The 20,870-nt window shown below is 42.1% G+C and overlaps 1 protein-coding gene across 7 annotated transcripts in view; it reads right to left on the reverse strand.

Moving 5' to 3' along the window:
* LOC106566895 (histone deacetylase 7) overlaps positions 1 to 15,970 on the reverse strand; it is a 66,900-nt gene extending 50,930 nt beyond the window's left edge. For 4 of the 7 annotated variants that reach the window (XM_014135453.2, XM_014135451.2, XM_014135452.2 and 1 more), the window contains exons 1-3: positions 15,859 to 15,970; positions 15,612 to 15,712; positions 2,062 to 2,130 (exon numbers count right to left, since the gene is read on the reverse strand). In XM_014135453.2, the coding sequence (XP_013990928.1) occupies positions 2,062 to 2,130; positions 15,612 to 15,630 (88 nt within the window). In that variant the 5' untranslated portion in view covers positions 15,631 to 15,712; positions 15,859 to 15,970. Of the gene's footprint in view, positions 1 to 2,061; positions 2,131 to 2,260; positions 2,423 to 2,678; positions 2,959 to 15,611; positions 15,713 to 15,858 lie in introns of those variants that run through there. The other 3 variants (XM_014135454.2, XM_014135456.2, XM_045693146.1) reach the window with 3 other exon arrangements.
* Positions 15,971 to 20,870: the final 4,900 nt, after the last annotated feature.

A 20,870-nucleotide genomic window follows, 5' to 3' on the forward strand; every position in this document is an offset into this window, starting at 1 on the left:
CAACAGAAGAGGACATTAAAATTCTTGGTAACACACACACGCATGTACACACACACACACACGCACGCACACACACTGAATACATAACTGCAAAACCCACAGTCGTTATCGGAGACCAGAAACGTGTCCATCTCCAAATCCAGTAAGCAAACCTCAGAGCTATAAGTAGATTTATTTTCTTGGTTCCTGGCATTTAGAGTTAACACAGGTAGACCATGAGACCATTAGTAGAGCATCAGGCCATTAACACACTAGATCTGGGAGTTTGCTTAAGGTGACTTGGTAACTTTTTAACATGTCCAACTGGCCTGAGAGGTAAATGCTATATGTATATGCTGCCGTTACTAAACCAATTCCTGGACAGCATGACTAGGGACATCATTTACAGGCCCGCCTCAGGGATCCAGACTCACATTTCACATTCAACAATGTTTGGTTCCACAGATAACAAGGTCTGTCACCACAAGGAATATGAAACTCTACCTGTATCAAATGATTTCATGGATCTAAAGGACAGTAAACAATCAATCTATCCAACTTCAGTCGAGTTGTATATAGGACTAATACAGGACTAAAAGTCTCTGCCTCCCTGACTAAAAGTTAAATTGAACCCTCTGCTTTTTCTCTCAAGACAGCAACAGGAGGGAAGGAGGGAGTCAGCTGACCTGGGTTTCAGCCAGAAACAGGAAACGTGATCTTTACTGCAGCTCCTTGCAAAACAATCTTGCTATTGTTATCTCTGTTTTCCTCCTTCCTTGGTATGTTAAGGGAAATGGAAGACTAGATTTTTTGAGGGTTTGTGAGTTCTCATCCTCTTCACTCTCCGTATCACAACCCTTCACTATGTGGTTTCACAAGTAACAAATACCTCGTCCAGACAAACACCAACCCACAGACACATACTCGGTTCCAGACTCTGAATAGGCTGGCATGATCCAAATGGCTAGAAAATATCTTCAACTGATATTGAGCTTCTCGCCATGGAATGATACACTACCGTCTGGGCACATAACACATCACAAACACAGTATCTTTCCTCTGGCATGTGGCAGCAGAATCACAACAGGAGGATCTGAGGAACAAACACAGCTCAGCGCTGTGACGGACCACAGCCTAGTTTTAATTACCTCATTGGTTTATCTTCAATTAAGGGGGCTTGTTGTGTGTCTCATCAGAGCAACAGCAGCAGCTAGCGGAGAATGAGACGCACAGCCCTCTGATAAATAGCGACAGATTAGAGGGACACAGAAGAGAAGGGTCGTGTCAGTTGGCCTGGACGGACACACATGAAACTGGACACTGCAGCCTCGGCCATGACCTCACTCTGTTTTTCTAAGGAAATCGGACTCGTTTGGAAGGATGGAACATAAGCCTGGCACAGCAAGAGCTAGCAGTCAGAGCTAATACATACACTCAGACTGTAGCCGCCAGCGCAAACTATTCCACACGCGTAATAAGCATGTCAGCCTTTACAATGAACACTGATTGATAGTTCAAACAGGATTCATCCCCATCCGATTCAAAACAACAACAAACACAGTACATGTTTTACTTATTCATATGTACTGTGTTTGTCATTCTGGGAGTACTTTGTAGTGTGAGAACATAAGAACATAGGATCCCCTACCCTACTGTAGTGTTGTGGTGTGATGCTCTGAAAGTTAATATATCTAGAGAATCACGTGTTTAAAGTGAAAAGACTTTACTTCCTCTGGCAAATCATGAAATATGACATGCTCGTCATCATTAGCAGCGCTCAACCCAGAACGATGTTTTCTCCAAGATATTTCCATATTTGTCAGTGCATAGATTGTTACAGACATACAGAATAGGCTAGATCTGAACGTTTCAACTACATAACTGTTCTGACCTGTTCAAAGAACCTTGAATAGTGGGTGGGTTGGTGATATGCAAACAGATGTAGCCCATCTAAAATTGTCTCATTCTATATATATATATATGTGTATGCCAGGCCTATTCTGAAGACCGTGAGGTGATATGCAGCAATGAGTTGTTACATTGTTATTTCACGGCTCAAGTGACACATTTAGGGGGGCCTACCTGCCACTGTTGAAAAAACGCTGTCCCGTTGGTCTTTGTCTAGGGTAGGTCCCGACGCCGTGATTGCATCTGCAGACCGGGAGAGAAAGTTTATTATTCACAATCATCAGAGCAATGAATTATCAATGTTATCTTCGTGATAGATAACTTCAAACACATGTATGAAGAGTGTAGGCAGTCTAAAACAAAAGGACCTTACACAGCTTTCAGAAAAAGTGAGAACACACTTTGTTTCCGACAAAAGTATCGCTTCACGATCACGAACTTTATTGTAACAATTCAACAACGGAATTCATTTTGTCACTCGGAGAAACCCTGTTGCCCTGGCCTGAACGTCTGCTCGGAGGGGATGCCATGGGAACGAGAAGGGAGACAAATAATACGCCTACATTTACAAGACGGCCCCGTGAGGAGAGGTTGATTGTAGCCCCAATTAAATTGACTCGTTTCAAAACGTTGCCAACCTATTTCTAGAATAACAGACCTGACTGCTGTGCACAGAAACATAACCAATATGATACATTCCCAGGTATATAGGCTACTCTACTGCTGCAATATAACACCCAACAATTATCTGACATCTCGCAAAGTTATGGACATGAAAGAAAAGGTGTTACCTTGTAAGAATAAGTCACAAAATAACTCCACATTCTAAACAGGCTACTCCTCCAACAACAACAAAAAAGCCAATGATATGATTCGTCCTGTGAAGCCTAGGCTGTTTGTGAAAGGACTTACAGGGAACGGGACCAGGGTCAAAGGATGAGAATCGTCAGTAGTACAAGAGAGTGAGAAAGAAAGAGTTTGTCGCAAGCAACTTCGTAAGTCCAGCCCCTGAAGAAGACGAAAATAGAAATCTAGGCGGGTAGCACCAAAAATAGCGTTGACATCACACTACTTCTCTCTGCCATTGTTTCAGCATAGGAGCTTCCTATTGGTACACTCTGTAGCCAATCCGAACACTAGACTTTTTACCGTCTGAAACTTTGTTCACAGTTTTTGTCAGATGGCTTCTACAGCTCCACCTGCTGACATGGCAACCACTGTTTACTGCAAGAGAATAACTATGTTACAAGAGTCCTCTGCTCGTACTTTTTGGACAAGGCTATTATAAACATGTAATAACTTGTGTAATAATAAATATTCTCTGTTCCAATATGTTTCTCGATGTAGTATTTTCATGTAAACATCAATCAAGTAAACCTACCAGTATGATATAGAGTTTACAAGTGCTCTAGTAGTTATTGTCTCAAAATGTTAAACAAATGTATGGTTAGAGCAGAGAAATATGGAACTCTGAGGAAAGATGAAAGTTCAAATGTAATTTCTCAGCTTTATCTGGGCATCTTCAATTTCACAGACAAATTCTATGAAATGTCTTTATGAATGCGTACAGTAGCTCCTAGGAAATGGTGTGATCTAAATAGGGCTTCCTGTCTGTCTGTTGGACAAGGTAACCCATGCACATAACTTTATCTGTCACTTCCCACTAACTCTTCCTGTGACCCTGATGCTTTGTTTAACAGTAACAATATAAATAGTGATGTTTGGATTAAAACATCCGAATGACACAGTTGTCTACAGATGTAGGAATTTGATCACCCTGTTGCAGGAGAACTTTCTTGCAATGCAGGACATTTTTTACTTGTAGTGTATTTGAGGTTTAAAAAGGCTTCTGAAGTTTGTCATTTCCACGTTGAAATTTCAGACTTGATTTTCCCTTACGAAAACTGTAATGAACCCCTACAAAAATGTCTATTAATTATAATCCACATAATAATGCACATTTCCTGCTGTAGCAAACTAACTCAAAAACCGATCCTACATGTGTACATCTTTTGCAGAAAAGCAAATAACACAATATGAGGGTTTGAGGTGGGAGTCGAGCATCACCTGCGTGTGCTGTGTGTGTTTTGAGGACAGGAAATGACAGAAAGTGATCTATGATAAAGACTTTAGTACATCGTTCAAAGGCTGTTTTCCCCGGCTTGAGCACTGCTTTTATTTCCACTCAACCTCTGTGATGCAGTTTTCAAGCTCAACAGTAAAACAAACTGTTCATGCACACCAAGAACGAAACCTAATGCAGGCTGTGCTGTGGGTTATACTCGCCTTCACATGCGTATGCACAGGGGGAGCCCAGCACCCTTACCAGAAATCCTCCCAAAGTGTGGGTGTTTATGAGTGTGTGCATGTGTGTGTGGTTTGTCTTGTCAATTACACAATCCCCCAGTCTGAATCATGTCCGGTATGAGCTGAAAATAACAAGACCACAGTGTGTGTGACAGTGAAACGGCACAGCAGGCTAGCAGCCCACAGGGAGGCACACACACATGATCACAAACACAGGCAGAAGTTTAGGCGCACTGGCAAGGCGCTGGCCTATGTGAGCCACACTGCACTGTAACACCCAAATGGAAAAGACAGGCAGCAGTGACCAATCTGTTGCTCTGGTTTAGACTGATGTTGAACTGTTTTATTTTACCCATATTATGCTGTGTCAGAGGCTTGATGCATACAAACACTCTTTTAGAGTGACTGTAAGACACTAAGAATTTCTAAGAATGTAATTCAATCAAATGTATCCAAAATGTTTAAACAGAGGCTGGACATACAGAGGGCCCAGTTAAAACATGCTGCAATGTATTTTTAAAGAATATTTACTGCGTTCAGATGTCAGTTAATGTGAGGGGAAGAGACCTCTATGTTCGTTCTATATGTACAGGATGTGGTCAGCTGTGTACTACATGTATGTACAGTTGAAGTCAGAAGTTTACATACACTTACGTTAGAGTCATTAAAACTTGTTTTTCAACCACATTTCAACCACATTTCTTGTTAACAAACTATATTTTGGCAAGTCGGTTCGGACATCTACTTTGTGCATGACACAAGTAATTTTTCCAACAATTGTTAACAGACAGATTATTTAACTTATAATTTACTGTATCACAATTCCAGTGGGTCAGAAGTTTACTCTGAACAGGCAGTCAGACGAGCACGCTTGCATGCACACACACACACACGCACGCGCGCGCGAAAACACACAGTAAATAGTGTCCCTCAATGAAATAAGCTGTAGAAGGTCAAATGTAGATTCAACTAGCTAACTTTATGAGCTCGATTAGATTTTCTTTGTTAGTCCTACTTCTCAGAATGGTAGCAACAGAGCAGTCAACTGTCTTTTTGCTGAAATGCACTTTCTGATAATTACATGCCTGATGTGTTAATTAAAGTCAGTCAATCGTGTGGGTCGAAAGAGCTTTGGAATAAAAACCATGCAATAACTGAACAAAAGCAACTGAAAAGAACACAATGGCACTGGAATCTGACATACAGTACAGAGAGCATGTTCTAAAGTCAAAGAGAGAACAGTACAGTACAGAGAACATGTCTAAAGTCAAAGAGGGAACAGTACAGAGAACATGTTCTAAAGTCAGAGAGAACAGTACAGTACAGAGAGCATGTCTAAAGTCAAAGAGGGAACAGTACAGAGAACATGTTCTAAAGTCAGAGAGAACAGTACAGTACAGAGAGCATGTCTAAAGTCAAAGAGGGAACAGTACAGAGAACATGTTCTAAAGTCAGAGAGAACAGTACAGTACAGAGAGCATGTCTAAAGTCAAAGAGAGAACAGTACAGTACAGAGCAGAGGACAGATGGCCATGTCAAGTTTAATAACCAAAATCCCCTCCATCTACAAGTGTACGTAGTACACAGTATTGGGGAGTAATGAACTACATGTAGTTCAACTGGTCATTTATGTCACGTCCTGACCAGTATAAGGGTTATTTGTTATTGTAGTTTGGTCAGGACGTGGCAGAGGGTATTTTGTTTATGTGGTTCGGGGTGGTGTTTTATGTAGTAGGGTGTTTGATTTATTATTTCCGGGTTTATGTTCTAGGTTTGTATTTCTATGTGGTCTCTAGTCTTTTGTATTTCTTTGTCTAGTTTATTGGGGTTGGACTCTCAATTGGAGGCAGGTGTTTTCTAGTTGCCTCTGACTGAGAGTCCTATATATGGGTATGTGTTTGGTTAAGTGTTTGTGGGAGATTGTTTCTTGTTTTGCCTGTGTGAGCCTGACAAGACTGTTTTGTTGGTTGTGCATTCTTCGTTTTGGTGTTCTCTTGATTTAAAATAAATAACAAGATGAGCATCCACATACCTGCTGCGTTTTGGTCCTCTATTCCCGACGACAGCCGTTACAATTTAACTACATTTTGCAGTAGCTTGGTGGTAGTTGAACTAAAATCAAATCTAGGTAGAGTTTTCAGTAGTTAATTACTTTCTTGCCATGTAGTGGTGTAGCTAACTACTGGAACTACACACTACTTTTTTGGCAAAAACTAAATAAAATATGGGTGAAGTAGGCAAGAATGTTCTTTATTTTTTGGCATCAGACCTGCCTAATTCTCACTTGAAACATTGTTTTTGTGTTTATTAGGATAAATTACACATTTTGTTAACATATGACCAGAAAGTGATCTGTCTGGCAATTTGTAATCTATGACATTTCAAATGTACATACGATCATTGGATGGAGTGAACTACTTTTTCAAAGTAACTTTATTTTAGTAAACTATATTTTTGGGTAGCTTTAGTATAGCTTTACTTCTTCCAGTGTGAAGGATTTGATAGCTTGGTAAACTAGATTTTCAGTGTAGCTTCCCCAGCACTGGTCATACAGCTTCTAAGCACATAGACTGTAGTATACCGTCATACACTAGTGTTCCATCAGGCACACACAACACAAACAAAGTGTGTCTTTGTCATTGTCCCTGTTATTGAAACCCCTTGGCCCCAGAATGCCAGCCAGCCAGCCAATCCAGTCATATGAAACAACTGTCTCTCTCTGCCTGCCCTGACCTCAATGCATCTACTCTACGCACTTGTCTACAACACACACTCACACACACACTCACAAATAGGGACTTTTTATTTTTCCCAATGTCTAGTATAATGTCTGATCAAGATGACAAGAGGAAGGGCTAACCAGGAGACCAGAAGTTGCCTACAGCGGTGGTGGTTGTTGAGTATAAAATATCAGGCAGACCACAGCGCATGTACCACCCTGCCAGCCTACTCCATCACCACCCAACAAATTATCAAGATACAATTTCTGAAATATCCACACTAATTCAGCATCTATGGTTTAAGAAATAGTACACATTTTATATTCTTGCTGTATCAAAATATAGACATGGTTGCCAATAGGTTTCTTACTGAATAAAGCTTTTTAGAAATTCAATTTGCGCATTTTAATCTATATTTATAAACCGCATATTTGTGTGAAATATGTTTTCCTGCCATGAATCACTTCCATTTTGTGATTAAAAGAGAACCAGAGAATAAGTCATCCTAAAACAGAAAGTTGGTAATTACGAGCGTTTTAATTCAATATAGATATAACTAGATTACAGTTATAGGGCCAGCTGTTGAAAACCTTTCCACTGAATCAAACCTCATGAGGCTGTTTAGATCAAGGCGCTCTTGGGCTTTATGTTAGCTACATGTGTGGACAGTATGCAGTTCTAAAAATCCAGTACTGTGCATTTACTTGTGTGTATATAAATGAGATAATTTTAAATCTGTGGAGACTCATATTTCACCAATTATGAAACACAATATACAACGGTCTAACTGACCAGTACCAGCAGTGTAGTGAATATAAGTAGAATGCCTCCTGGTAAATATCCTGACACTGAAACACCAGGCTGTGGGAGAGTGAACCAGTTACATATATGTGAACTGATAGGCTTATACTTTATTACTGCAGTGTGAGAGAAGAAAGAAGAAGGAGTGAAGGAGGGAGAATGGAGGAGTGAGCAATGTGTCTGATGTGAGGATGTCTGGTCGCAGCTTGCCAACAGGGTCCTTCCCTTTAAGAAGCCAAAAGGAATGTGAAAAATGCTGGATAAGGAGGTATGGAAGCAGCAGTCATAGTTATAACACTCACAGTATGGCGAAGAGAGAGAGAGAGCTGCAGTCATGTAGATATAACACTCACAGTAAGGCAGAGAGAGAGCAGCAGTCATACAGATATAACACTCACAGTATGGTAGAGAGAGAGCAGCAGTCATATAGTTACAGTATAACACTCACAGTATGGCAGAGAGAGAGAGAGAGAGCGCAGTCATATAGATATAACACTCAAAGTATGGCAGAGAGAGAGCTGCAGTCATATAGTTATAACACTCACAGTATGGCAGAGAGAGAGAGCAGCAGTCATATAGTTATAACACTCACAGTATGGCAGAGAGAGAGCAGCAGTCATACAGTTACAACACTCACAATATGGCAGAGAGAGAGAGAGAGAGAGAGAGAGAGAGCTGCAGTCATATAGTTACAGTATAACACTAACATTATGGCAGAGAGAGAGAGAGCTGCAGTCATATAGATATAACACTCACAGTATGGCAGAGAGAGAGAGCAGCAGTCATATAGTTATAACACTCACAGTATGGCAGAGAGAGAGCAGCAGTCATACAGTTACAACACTCACAATATGGCAGAGAGAGAGAGAGAGAGAGAGAGAGAGAGAGAGAGAGAGAGAGAGAGAGAGAGCTGCATTCATATAGTTATAACACTCACCTTATTGCAGAGAGAGAGCAGCAGTCATATAGTTACAGTATAACACTCACAGTATGGCAGAGAGAGAGAGAGCAGTCATATAGTTATAACACTCACAGTATGGCAGAGAGAGCAGCAGTTATATAGTTATAACACTCCCAGTATGGCAGAGAGAGAGAGAGAGAGAGAGAGAGAGAGAGCAGCAGTCATATAGATATAACACTCACAGTATGGCAGAGAGAGAGAGAGAGCTGAAGTCATATAGTTACAGTATAACACTCACAGTATGGCAGAGAGAGAGAGAGCTACAGTCATAGTTATAACACTCACAGTATGGCAGAGAGAGAGCAGCAGTCATATAGATATAACACTCGCAGTATGGTAGAGAGAGAGAGCTGCATTCATGTAGTTACAGTATAACACTCACAGTATGGCAGAGAGAGAGAGAGCAGTCATATAGTTATAACACTCACAGTATGGCAGAGAGAGCAGCAGTCATATAGTTATAACACTCCCAGTATGGCAGAGAGAGAGAGAGAGAGAGAGAGAGAGAGAGAGAGAGAGAGAGAGAGAGAGAGAGGGAGCAGCAGTCATATAGATATAACACTCACAGTATGGCAGAGAGAGAGAGCAGCAGTCATATAGTTACAGTATAACACCCACAGTATGGCAGAGAGAGAGAGAGCTACAGTCATAGTTATAACACTCACAGTATGGTACAGAGAGAGCAGCAGTCATACAGTTACAGTATAATACTCACAGTATGGCAGAGAGAGAGAGAGAGAGCAGCAGTCATATAGTTATAACACTCACAGTATGGCAGAGAGAGAGAGCATAAAGAAAGACATATGGAGTATCGACTTGAGTACAGGACAGTTTGTTGGAGAGTGAATACTACAATGGGATCAGTGGATGTTTAGACGTTTAATAGTGGAGGCGTGTGTGTATTTGTACACACATGCAAGTGTGTGTGTGTGTGTGTGTGTGTGTGTGTGTGTGTGTGTGTGTGTGTGTGTGTGTGTGTTTGAAAGAGGTTGACAGAAATGGGATTACAGTATGCAGTGCTGTATATAAGCAAGGAGCAGCAGTAAAGGATGGCATGGACAGGGTTTACAGTACAGGAGCATTTTGGTCATTTAGCAGACGCTCTTATCCAGAGCGATTAGGGTTGAGTGCCTTGCTCAAGGGCACACTGACAGATTCTTCACCCAGTCGGCACAGGGATTCGAACCAACAACATTTACTGGCCCAATGCTCTTAACCACTAGGCTACCTGCGACCCAGCATAATGTCTGTTGGCCCTCGCTTATCAGTCGTACACCCCCTGAACTGCACGTACAGAATCCAATTCACACACAGTCATACTAAAAAATACGCACATATACACAGGGACACGCATAGCACATTTTCCATGGGTTTTTAGTGTCCTTTCGTTCACTAACGTGGTGGGTGGTTGTGTGAGCGAGCGTCTGAAACATACAGCTGGCTGTGTCAGAGGCCTAACTGGAAAGTGTTGGTTAGAGCTCTCTATCCTGTACATCATCAGTGTCTCTGTTCAGTACACCGCCAGGTTCAAACAGTCACTTTCCAAAACAAAGGAAAACAGCTCACACTAGGTTCTCTCTAGAACAGTCATCAACCTCTACTGTGTTCATATATATATATATATATATATATATATATATATATATATATATATATATATATATATATATATATTCCACTATTAAACACACACTCCTCCACTATATATATATATATATATATATATATATATATATATATATTTATCTATGTTTTATTTTTATGGAGATTGAAAATCTATTCAATCCAACATTAGGTGGTAGGTAGGTGGTATGTCTGATGAGTTTCACATGAGCACATACCTCATATAAAGTAATACTACAGGAAAGAACTATGGTATACCTTTTGTTTGCTATTTTTAATATTGATTAATACAGATACCAAATGTGGCAATTTTCAGTCATAGCTCAATGGAAACTAAATCTCCTTCTCAAATGAAACTTGAAACTGATTTCATGCATTTTTTGTAGATGGTGCAAGAGAGCAAGACAGCCCAGGGGGAATCCCAGAGGGCACCTCAATATCGGTATCGGCGATCAGAATGAGATCTCACATCTCAACTCCCACTATTCTCACTAACAACAAGACAAACGAGGTGGGCGTAGGACATGGAGAGAAGCCCAAAATAGCCTGTCACATTCTCTATATCTCTTTCTGTCTTTCCATCTCTATCTTACGCACACACTGTATCAGTTACTTATCTGCCTATCTGGTCCTTGAATGTGAGAAATTCTATGTTCCAAGATGTATATAAAATGTTACACAAGTACTAAGTTAAGGCCTGGGCATAGTACTATTACAGAAACCACTGTAGTTGTTGATGATCTTGTCAATGCTTTAGACACTAAACTGAAATGTGCTGCTAGGTTTGTGGACCTGTCAAAAGCTTTTGATACTGTTGATCATGCTATTTTATGAAATAAGTTGTCCTTGATAGGTCTGAGCTCGGACATGTCACGACTTCCGCCGAAGTCGGTCCCTCTCCTTGTTCGGGCGGCGTTCGGCGGTCGACGTCACCGGCTTTCTAGCCACCGCCAATCCACTTTTCATTTTCCATTTGTTCTGTCTTTGTCTTATCACACCTGGCTTCACTCACCAATCACTTGTTTATTATTTAACCCTCTGTTCCCCGTGTTGTATTTGTGAGTGATTGCTATTTTGTTACGTGGATCATTGTCAGGCGTTGCAGACCGTGTTTTGGCACTTGTATGTGTTATGTGCTATCGTTTGGTAACCGGTATTAAAGTGCGCCTGTTTATATTACTCCGCTCTCCTGGACTTGACTTCGCCTCCCATATACACGCATTACAGGACGCCTGTTCATGGTTTCATGATTATCTTAGTGACAGAACTCAGGCCATCATGATCGATGATCATGATCCTAGTAAGTGTGAATTTCTTGAGGTACATAAAGGTGTACCACAGGGGTCGATTTTGAGACCTATTCTCTTCACTACTTATATAAACACCATTGGTCAATCCTATTTATTTATTTATTTATTTATTTTACTTAATCTATATACAGATGATACTATTATGTATGCTATTGCCCTGACTGTTGATCTGGATGTGTCAAAACCAGTCAGATTATATAGCTATTTTAGAATCCCTTGCTGATTTAAAACAATTACATGTTGTTTTCAAACTCTCGTAAGAATGTTTCAGATGAACTACATGTTCACTCATTAGGTGGTTCTCCAATCGAACGTGTTCCCGCATATTAATGCTTAGGAATTTGGATTGATAAGGATTTGATGTTTAAACAACATATAGAGGAGCTGGTTAAGAAGCTAAGACTTAAAGTTGTCTTTTTCTACAGAAACAGATTGTGCCTTTCTCTAAGCAGTAGGATGCAGATTTGGATGCCACCAACCATAGTGCCCTTCGTTTTGTTACAGGTGACAGTTTTGATCCTCATCACTGCATCAAAAGGTTGGCTGGACTTTGCTAAAGACCCATATATCTCTACATTACTCCCTTTTTGTTTACTAGGCCCTCCCTACTTCATAAACTTCAGTCTTATCTAACTTTGCTGTTGAAGTATAGACTCCTGAGTTGCGTAACCCGTTCACGGGATTGGATAACTCGAGGTTCCTTGGGTCTCCACCAAGCTAGGTAGATCTGCTTTTAGTTTTAATGCACCGTATTCCTGGAACAAAATTCTAAATACATTTCATCTTGATGTTCTGGTGCCGTTTGTGCAATTTAGAGTATTGATTGGGGACTTATTTGTGGAGGAATGTAACTGTTTTTCTGGGGGATTTGTGATGCTTTCAATGACTGTGTTTTTGTATTTTAATGTGTATATGTTTGACTATAACGTGTATATTTATGTTGTATATACAGCGCACATTTGTAAAAGAAACCTAGGTCTCCATATGTTTTCCCTGTTAAAATAAAGGTTGACTAAAACATTTTCTGGTTGTAACAATCAACATTGTTTAAATCATTTTATGACATGTAATCAGGCCTGAAGTTTGAAAGCAAAGCGGCAGCATCTGTAGTTACATTGTATCACCAGAGGAGGGCGGTCAGTAAGGTAGTAAACCACTTGTGCATTTCTCTGCATCTCTCCTCTGAACAGTTGGTGGCAACTTAATTGGGGAGGACGTGCTCGTGGTAATGGCTGGAGCGGAATGGTATCATATATATCAAACACATGGTTTCCATGTGTTCCATGGCATTCTATTCGCTCCTTTCCAGCCATTATTATGAGACGTCCTCCCCTCAGCAGCCTCCACTGCCTCTGAACCATCTGTTGCCCCTTAGCATCATCTTCTCCACGACCCCTCTAACTCCGCCTCATTAATCTCAACCCTGGTCTCTCAGCCACTTCATCTGGAGCACCTCTTCACTTAAAGACTTCATCTGGACTCAACAGGGGTAAGAACATCTCTGAATACCAAACACAACAAAATAATGACTTGGCTATGATTTCCATATTGATTCAATAGACACAGTCAGGCCTACCGTTGTCTATTGTCCAACATTAGATACACCAAACAAGTTTTCCATAGATACACAACCCTTGGAGGGCAACATGTGGAAGATCTGTCACTCCGTTTGTTTTGAGATGCGAGTGAAATGTTACACCAGACCAGTACCCACCCTGTCCCTGTCCCTGTCCCCGCCCCTGCCCCCACCTTCACTGTGGGCTCTGACTCCACTAGCCCTCCATGCCTGGGAATAAAGGGGAGAGAACCATGGCTCTTCCTGACAGGATATCCTGCCCTGAAGTCCTGCTCCTAGGCTCCTTGTGACCTCTTAACCCTTCCTGACCTCCAGCCACAGCCACAGCATAACAGCCACTGTGCACCCTCCAACACCTCCCTCCCCACCGCCCCGGGCCACTCACAGTAAATGGAAGCCATTAGGTGATGAATGAGCGTCGTTGGTGTTGATTTAAGCTCAACGGCGCCCCTGGTGTCCCATATGGACGGAGTGGGTATACCACAACACTGGAGGTAATTAGCCAATCATCCCGTGGCCTCTCCCACACCCAAGGTCAGTAACTGAGTCCTTTCTCACCCATCTGTTCAGTCAGGCTCAATGGGCTAGGAAAAATACTGCTCTGCCTCCAGTCTGAATGTGGTGATACTCAGTGAGGCTTCAAATCACACAGCCACTCTGATCGAAATTATTTTGTGTGTACGCGGTGCTGTTTGGCGTGTGTGTGGCAGTTTTTTCGTGTGTATGTGTGTGTGTAGAGAGAGAGAGCTGTTCACACACTGAGAGTGGAAGGAGGTTCCCAGTGGACTCAGGACAGGGGCAGGGTTGTCCAGAGACTGGAGTGGAAATCAACACTTCCAGTCAGGACAGGAAGGGCTACTGCTGCTGCCCCTTATCACTGACTACACAGGCTGCCCTGCCAGCAGTGAGGAAGAGGGCTGGGGAGAGAGAACTGTATGGAGTGACAGACAGTGACAGTCAGATAGAAAAAGAGGGAGGGATACATTGACAGAAAGTGAGAGGGTCTTTGATAAAGAGGCAAATGAAAGAGTGGAATGTAAAGGGTGTAGCGAGATAGAAGATAGGCTACTGTAGATGAGGACTGAGGCAAGTGGAATGCATTATAGTATCTGCTATCTGTCTGTGACAAACAGCGAAGATTAGATTGAGAGCATCCTTGTAGTTGTAAGTTTGCCCTGTAAAGTGGACATTTCTGAAGTATATAAAAGTAAGGAAAGCATCAGTATGTTGTTATAACAGGCTAAATGATTGATGGAGTCTGCATGCATAACAATCACACGGTGGTTAAATATGGCAGACCAATTCTGATCTTTTTTTCACTAATTGGAATTTTGTCCGAAAAGATCTGATGTGGAAAGATCTGATGTAATTGGTAAAACTATTAATTATTGGAAAAAATGTCAGAATTGGGCTGCCTGTGTAAACACAAATCTCTGGTGACCTAGCTACGATGATAACATGCACGACACTGTCAGAGACTATGCACAGACTCCCCCAGCCTACACTCAGAGTCAAGTTAACATTGCTACAACCCTACCAGTTGTGTATGCAGAGGGAAACAGGGTTTGGGAGCAGGGTGGGGAAGCTTTCAGCACTCAGCACTTGGGATTGTCCCAGATGGACACAAGCCGCTCCCTCCCTTTCAAAACAGCCCATGACAGAGGCCAGACCTCTCCTCTCCTGTCCTCTCCGGTTCCTAAGCACATGTAAACTATGGGGATTTAGTGACAACAACAGAATTAGCCAAACATATTCCCTCTGCCTTTAGCAAAGTCCTCTCTGACAATTGTTCTGTCCTCTGGAGGTCAACACATCACAAATGCGGGCTAACTCACTTCCAGTGTGGGTGGGTCTGTTTCCAATTTTCTCACCCCTCCGCCCAAAAAGTAAAACTTTGTTCCAAAAACAACAAAACAAGCAAGAAAAAAAGCCACACTTAAATGTTCCACACTATAAAAGACACAGGGCAAACTAAAGCAGCTCCATCTTGCTGCTCCGCAAATGGTTATCACTGTTTTCGTTCCTTCATTTGAGAGAGCGTGGGAGCACGCTCGGAGAGGAGGAGAAAACCTGTGCAGAAAACAACAGGAGGAAGCTGGAAACATGAGCAGGGGGCTGCAGAATGAGCCGGGGGAGAAGAGAAAAGAGGGAGAGGAACCGGGGAAAGGGCGAGAAAAAGAGTGAGAGAGCACTTTTACTGGGTACGATGTTACTCTCTGAAGCACTGACTTTGAAACAAAACTTACATTGAACATAAACTTAATCCACCAGTGATTTTTAAGCCAGCTCACACACAAAAGAGGATTGAGACATGGTTGCAGTTCCACATAGACACATTCTCCTTCCATACTATAACAAACATAAAAACACACTTAATGAAAGCGTAACTGCTGTGAAGTTAGAGTAGCGCTGAAGCTGGGTCTTACCAGCTCGTAGGGTGAACATCCAGTCAGGGTAGCGTCAGGGTGTCTCTACGCCATATCCAGTCCAGAGCAGGCAGGCACAGTGTCAGCTCCCTCTATCCAGGCTAGCAGGGAAAAAGTGAGGGGCCGCAACAAAAGGCATAGAGGGAGGGAGAAACAGATTAACCACTCTGAGCTGACTGGTGGACTCTAACACACACAGTCACATGTACGCATAACCTGTTCACAGTTGGTCCCCCCTATCACTGACCTTTGGGTAACTTATGTCAGAGTTGCCGCAGAAGCTGAAGCGGCGAGTGGAGGAAAAGAAAGAGAGGATTAGAATGTGTGTGCAGTGGTGTGTGTGTGTGTGTGTGAGAGAGTGAGAGTGTGAGAGAGAGAGGAGCTGGGGAGAGGGGGGTTAAGGTAGGAGGGACAGGCACAGCTTGGAGGCCGGAGGAAGACTACTAAAGACAATGGCAGGAAACACTATCAGGAGGGGAAAAAAACATTGCAAAAATAATTTTAAAGAGCAAAAACAATGACATCCACATGGAAAACAAATGATGCACTGTGCCTCGATTGCAAACAATGATATACAAAACAACAATGATAAAGATAAGAGATTTTTAGCCCTGCTGTTTGAGTCCTACTGTAGGCCAATATCAAAGTCCTAGTTTCACTGCAAGCTTTCCTCAGGGCCGGTCCTTGCTGTTCTGCCGCCATAGACAAACCAAAAACTGCCACCCCCAGCAAAAACTAGAATAGTTCCAGTCAGTAAAATGACGTTGAAAATATATCTAAAATACATATTTTTCAGACATTGCATTTAGGTTCTGAATGAGAGGTGAAAAGGTATTTTCCGTATGTTTAAAATACGTTGAAAAGGCATATTTACAGACATTGCATGTATTTTTCGGCTGTTGAGATCAGGCTCATTTTTGGTTCTGAATGAAAGTTGAAATAAGCCATTTATAGACGTCGATGTTTGTGCCATATCAAGGCTGGTCCAGACCGAACAAAATCTGAACCAAACATAGACATCTATGATTGGTTCATATTTGGTCCAGACAGGACCAAAAATCTATGTTCATGGAAGTTGAAATCAATGCCGGGCTGGACCGCACCAAATTTTAACCAAACATAGACGTCTATAATCGGTTCATATTTGGAACTGCACCAAAAAAAGACGTCCAAAAGGCATCGGTGTCGGTCCGTGCTTACTGAGGTGTAGCCTACAGTGTTTCCTGAAATACAATTTTATGAATGCCCATCTATGTGGTAAGCCTACCGTTTGTAAAACACCAAAAAACTAAGTCCAGACAGGACCAAAAAAAGATGTCCAAAAGACTTTGGTTCGTGCTTACTGGGGTGTAGCCTACAATGTCTGCAATGGAATGTTATGAATGCCCACCCATATGGTAGGCCCACCGTTTGTAAAACAGGCCGTTGCATTGTCTTTATATGTCCTGATACCTGTGACTAGTCAATTTAGCTATTTATGCTCTGAATATCAGCTACCCAACTTTATCAGGAGTTATCGTGAGCCTATTTGCAATTTGTTTACACAGCGGGAAATATATAATGTTTTTGCTATGATCAGCTTGTCAAAAATGTACGGATACAAACTTGAAACCACTGATCATGACAATGGGGTGAAACTCCTGGACAACAGTTGTGATTGTCCATTCCATATTGTCCAACAATATCTCTCCAACAGCAGCCTGAAGAGGCAAAGTGGTCACGGCTTATCACATGGCAGCATCAACACTTACCTAAAAAGCCAATATGCCACTGGTTGAGAGAAAATGTAATTGTTTTTGGGCAGAATTAAGTGAAGTTTTATGTGTTGTTGTTGGAGGTTCTTGGACAGTTTATCTCAGAAAATGCTGCCCTTGTCAATCTGCCGCCATAGGCAGCCGCCTAATCCTGCCTAATGAGCGGGCCGGCCGTGACTTTCCCACACACACACACACACACACACACACACACACACACACACACACACACACACACACACACACACCTGTAATCATACCTTGTGATAAGAAAAGCGTCCCCAGTACTCCCTGTTTAGCCTCAGCTGCTGGGCCACAACAGACAGTATTCTGTCCCCAGTCTGATTGCACACACAAGGGGATGGATTTCACCATGCTAATTCAATTTCCTCTCTAGGGGAAAAGGTGAACCAGGAGGACATGGATGAACCGGCCCCTTGTGAAGCTGCCTGCCTCACACTGTGGAGAGCTGATAGTAGATGGATGATTGGCTAATTGTTTGTAAACTGATGACTTGGTCAGATTGACTAATTTGCCTGCGGTCTTGTGGGTCAAACTAGAGAGTAGTTACATCAATAACAATAGTCTGAGCCCTTCACATTCATAACAGGAATATGAGTTGAGAAATTGGCTGCAGGTTAATTCTGAAGGCTTTTCATTATGTATGAATAAATAATAAAACAATGCTGTGTGTCACTGTTGGCAGAGCAGCGTGGCATGCATACACAGTGAATGTTTTGTCATTAAATGACTAAACATATGGGCGAGGTCCCACCAGAAGGGTGAGTATGTAACACACACACACACACCTCCAGATGTGGGTGTGTGATGTATGCAGTGATTGTTCTGTGTCCTCTCCCCTCCTCTGTTTTGGTTACCAAGCCCTCTGCTAAGCCTAAAATCCAACGCTGCTATCCAACTGTCAGGAGAGGAGGCGCTAAGTGCCTATAACTAGCCTCCCTGTAGCCCTGCTAACAATGTACAGAGCTTTGAAAGAGATGTGGAATGAATGTACATTTCATGCATGTTCTTCTTACACAGTGAGTATCTCTGTTTTTGTGACATGTTTACTACCATAAAATGAAACCATGCAGCCGTGTGGTGGATGGAGTTATGTACAGTATTTGCAAAATTCCTAAATCCATCTCTGAATCTGAGTGTTGGGATGTAATTAGAAAATAGAATTTTCTGAATCCAGATTTTATGACACATCTATCTGTTCTTGCCGTTAGAGTACATGGTGTGGAATGTACAGTACATTCAGAAAGTAGTCATACCCTTTGACTTAATCCACATTTAGTTGTGTTACAGCCTGAATTTAAAATAGATTAAATATTGTTTTTTTCTCATCCATCTACACTCAATACCCCATAATGAGTGTAGCCCAATTTTTTTTTAGCAAATTGATTGAAAATGAAATACAGCAATATCTAATTTACATAAGTATTCACATCCCTGAGTCAATACTTTGTAGAAGCACCTTTGGCGGCGATTACAGCTTTGAGTCATCTTAGGTATATCTGTATCAGTTTTGCACATCTTGATTTGGGGATTTTCTCAAGCTCTTTTAAGTTAGATGGGGAGCAGAGATGAACAGCAATCTTCAAGTCTTTCCACAGATTATTAATGCGATTTGGCTGGGCCACTCAAGGACCTTCACATTCTTGTTTAGAAGCCATTCCAGCGTTGCTTTGGCTGTATGCTTGGGGTTATTATCCTGTTGGAACGTAAATCTTCACCCCAGTCTGAGGTTATTTGTACTCTGAAGTAGGTTCTCATCAAGGATTCGCCTGCATTTGGCTCCATTCATTGTTCCCTCTATTCTTACCAGTCTCTCAGTCCCTGCTGCTGAAAACCATCCCCATAGCGTGATGCTGCAACCACCACGCTCCACGGTAAGGATGGTGTTAGATGGGTGATGGGCTGTGCCTGGTTTTCTCCAGGCATAGCGCTTTGCATTCAGGCCAAAGAGTAAAATCTTTGTCTCCTCAAACCACAGAATCTTTTGCCTTATGCTTCCAAGTGGCACAGCGGTCTAAGGCACTGCATCTCAGTGCTAGAGGCTTCACTACAGACCCTGGTTTGATTCCAGGCTGTATCACAACCGGCTGTGATTGGGAGTCCCATAAGGCGTTGCACAATTGGCCCAGCGTCATCCGGGTTAGAGTTTGGCCGGGGTAGGCCGTCATTGTAAATAACAATTTGTTTTTAACTGACTTTCCTAGTTAAAAAAAGGTTAAATAAAAATAAATAAAATGAAAATGCTTTCAGAGTCTTTCACATGGCTTTTTACAAACTCCAGGTGTGCTGTCGTGTGTCTTTTTCTCAGGAGTGTCTTCCATCTGGCCACTCTCCCATAAAGCCTAGATTGGTAAAGTGTAGTACAGGTTATTGTCCTTCTGGCAGATTCTCCCATCTCAGCCAAAGAACTCTGTAGTCCCTAACCAAGGTCTTTCATGCCCAGTTTCTCAGTTTGATTGGACGGCCAGCAATATGCAGAGTCTGGGTAGTTCCATATTTTTTTCAATTTCCCAATGATGGAGACCACTGTGCTCTTGGAAACTTTCAACACTCTAAAAAATGTTTTATACTCTTACCCAGATATATGCCTCATCACAATTGTATCTCAGAGATCTACAGACAGTTCCATGGACTTATAGTTTCTGCTCTGACGTGCACTATTGACTGTGGGACCTGTTACAGGACCTTATATAGACAGGTGTTCAAACAATTTAATTGGCCACAGGTGGACTCCAATCAAGTTGTACTGACATATGAAGGATGATCAAAGGAAATTGGGTGTGAATAGTTGTGTAAATGAGATATTTTCAAAAACAAAAAAATCGAAAAACTTTTTCACTTTGTCATTATAGAGTATTGTATGTAGATGGGTGATATCAACTGAATCCATTTTGAATTCAGGCTGTAACACAACTAAATGTGGAATAAACCAAGGAGTAGTAATACTTTCTAGCTGGATGCTGAGCATGCCACAGGTCATAGTTATATAAGTGTAGTAGGGAAAGCCACTAGAGGATCAGGGCCGGACGCATTTCGGGTGCTGGAGCACCTACCTCCGTCTTCCTTTATTTAGCAAGACAGATTTTTTTCAAGGGAAAAACTATGTCCGATTTCATGACTTAGTGGCCGTGCCAGCTCGTGACTAGTCTGCAGAGCTACCTCCAGGGTAACATTCATGACAATAAATGCCAACCTGATGTTTGCTAGCTCATCTCATGCTATTCTTCACATTTTGCCATGAGGATGAGAGAAAATGTAGTCGTTATAAAGCTGTTCATATGCTGTTTGGTGTGCCCCCGACCCCCGGGGCACGTGCCCGTTTGGTGTGCCCCCGACCCCCGGGGCACGTGCCCGTTTGGTAATGCGGCCCTGACAGGATGGATACAGATCAGTCAGACTGGGAAGTCTGTGCAGTGGAACCCATGGGAATGGAATGATGCTTAACTGGAACTACTGTTGGATTGTTGCTGCATATGTTATTGTC

The sequence above is a fragment of the Salmo salar genome, chromosome ssa13 (genome assembly GCF_905237065.1).
Source record: "Salmo salar chromosome ssa13, Ssal_v3.1, whole genome shotgun sequence".
NCBI lineage: Eukaryota > Metazoa > Chordata > Actinopteri > Salmoniformes > Salmonidae > Salmo > Salmo salar.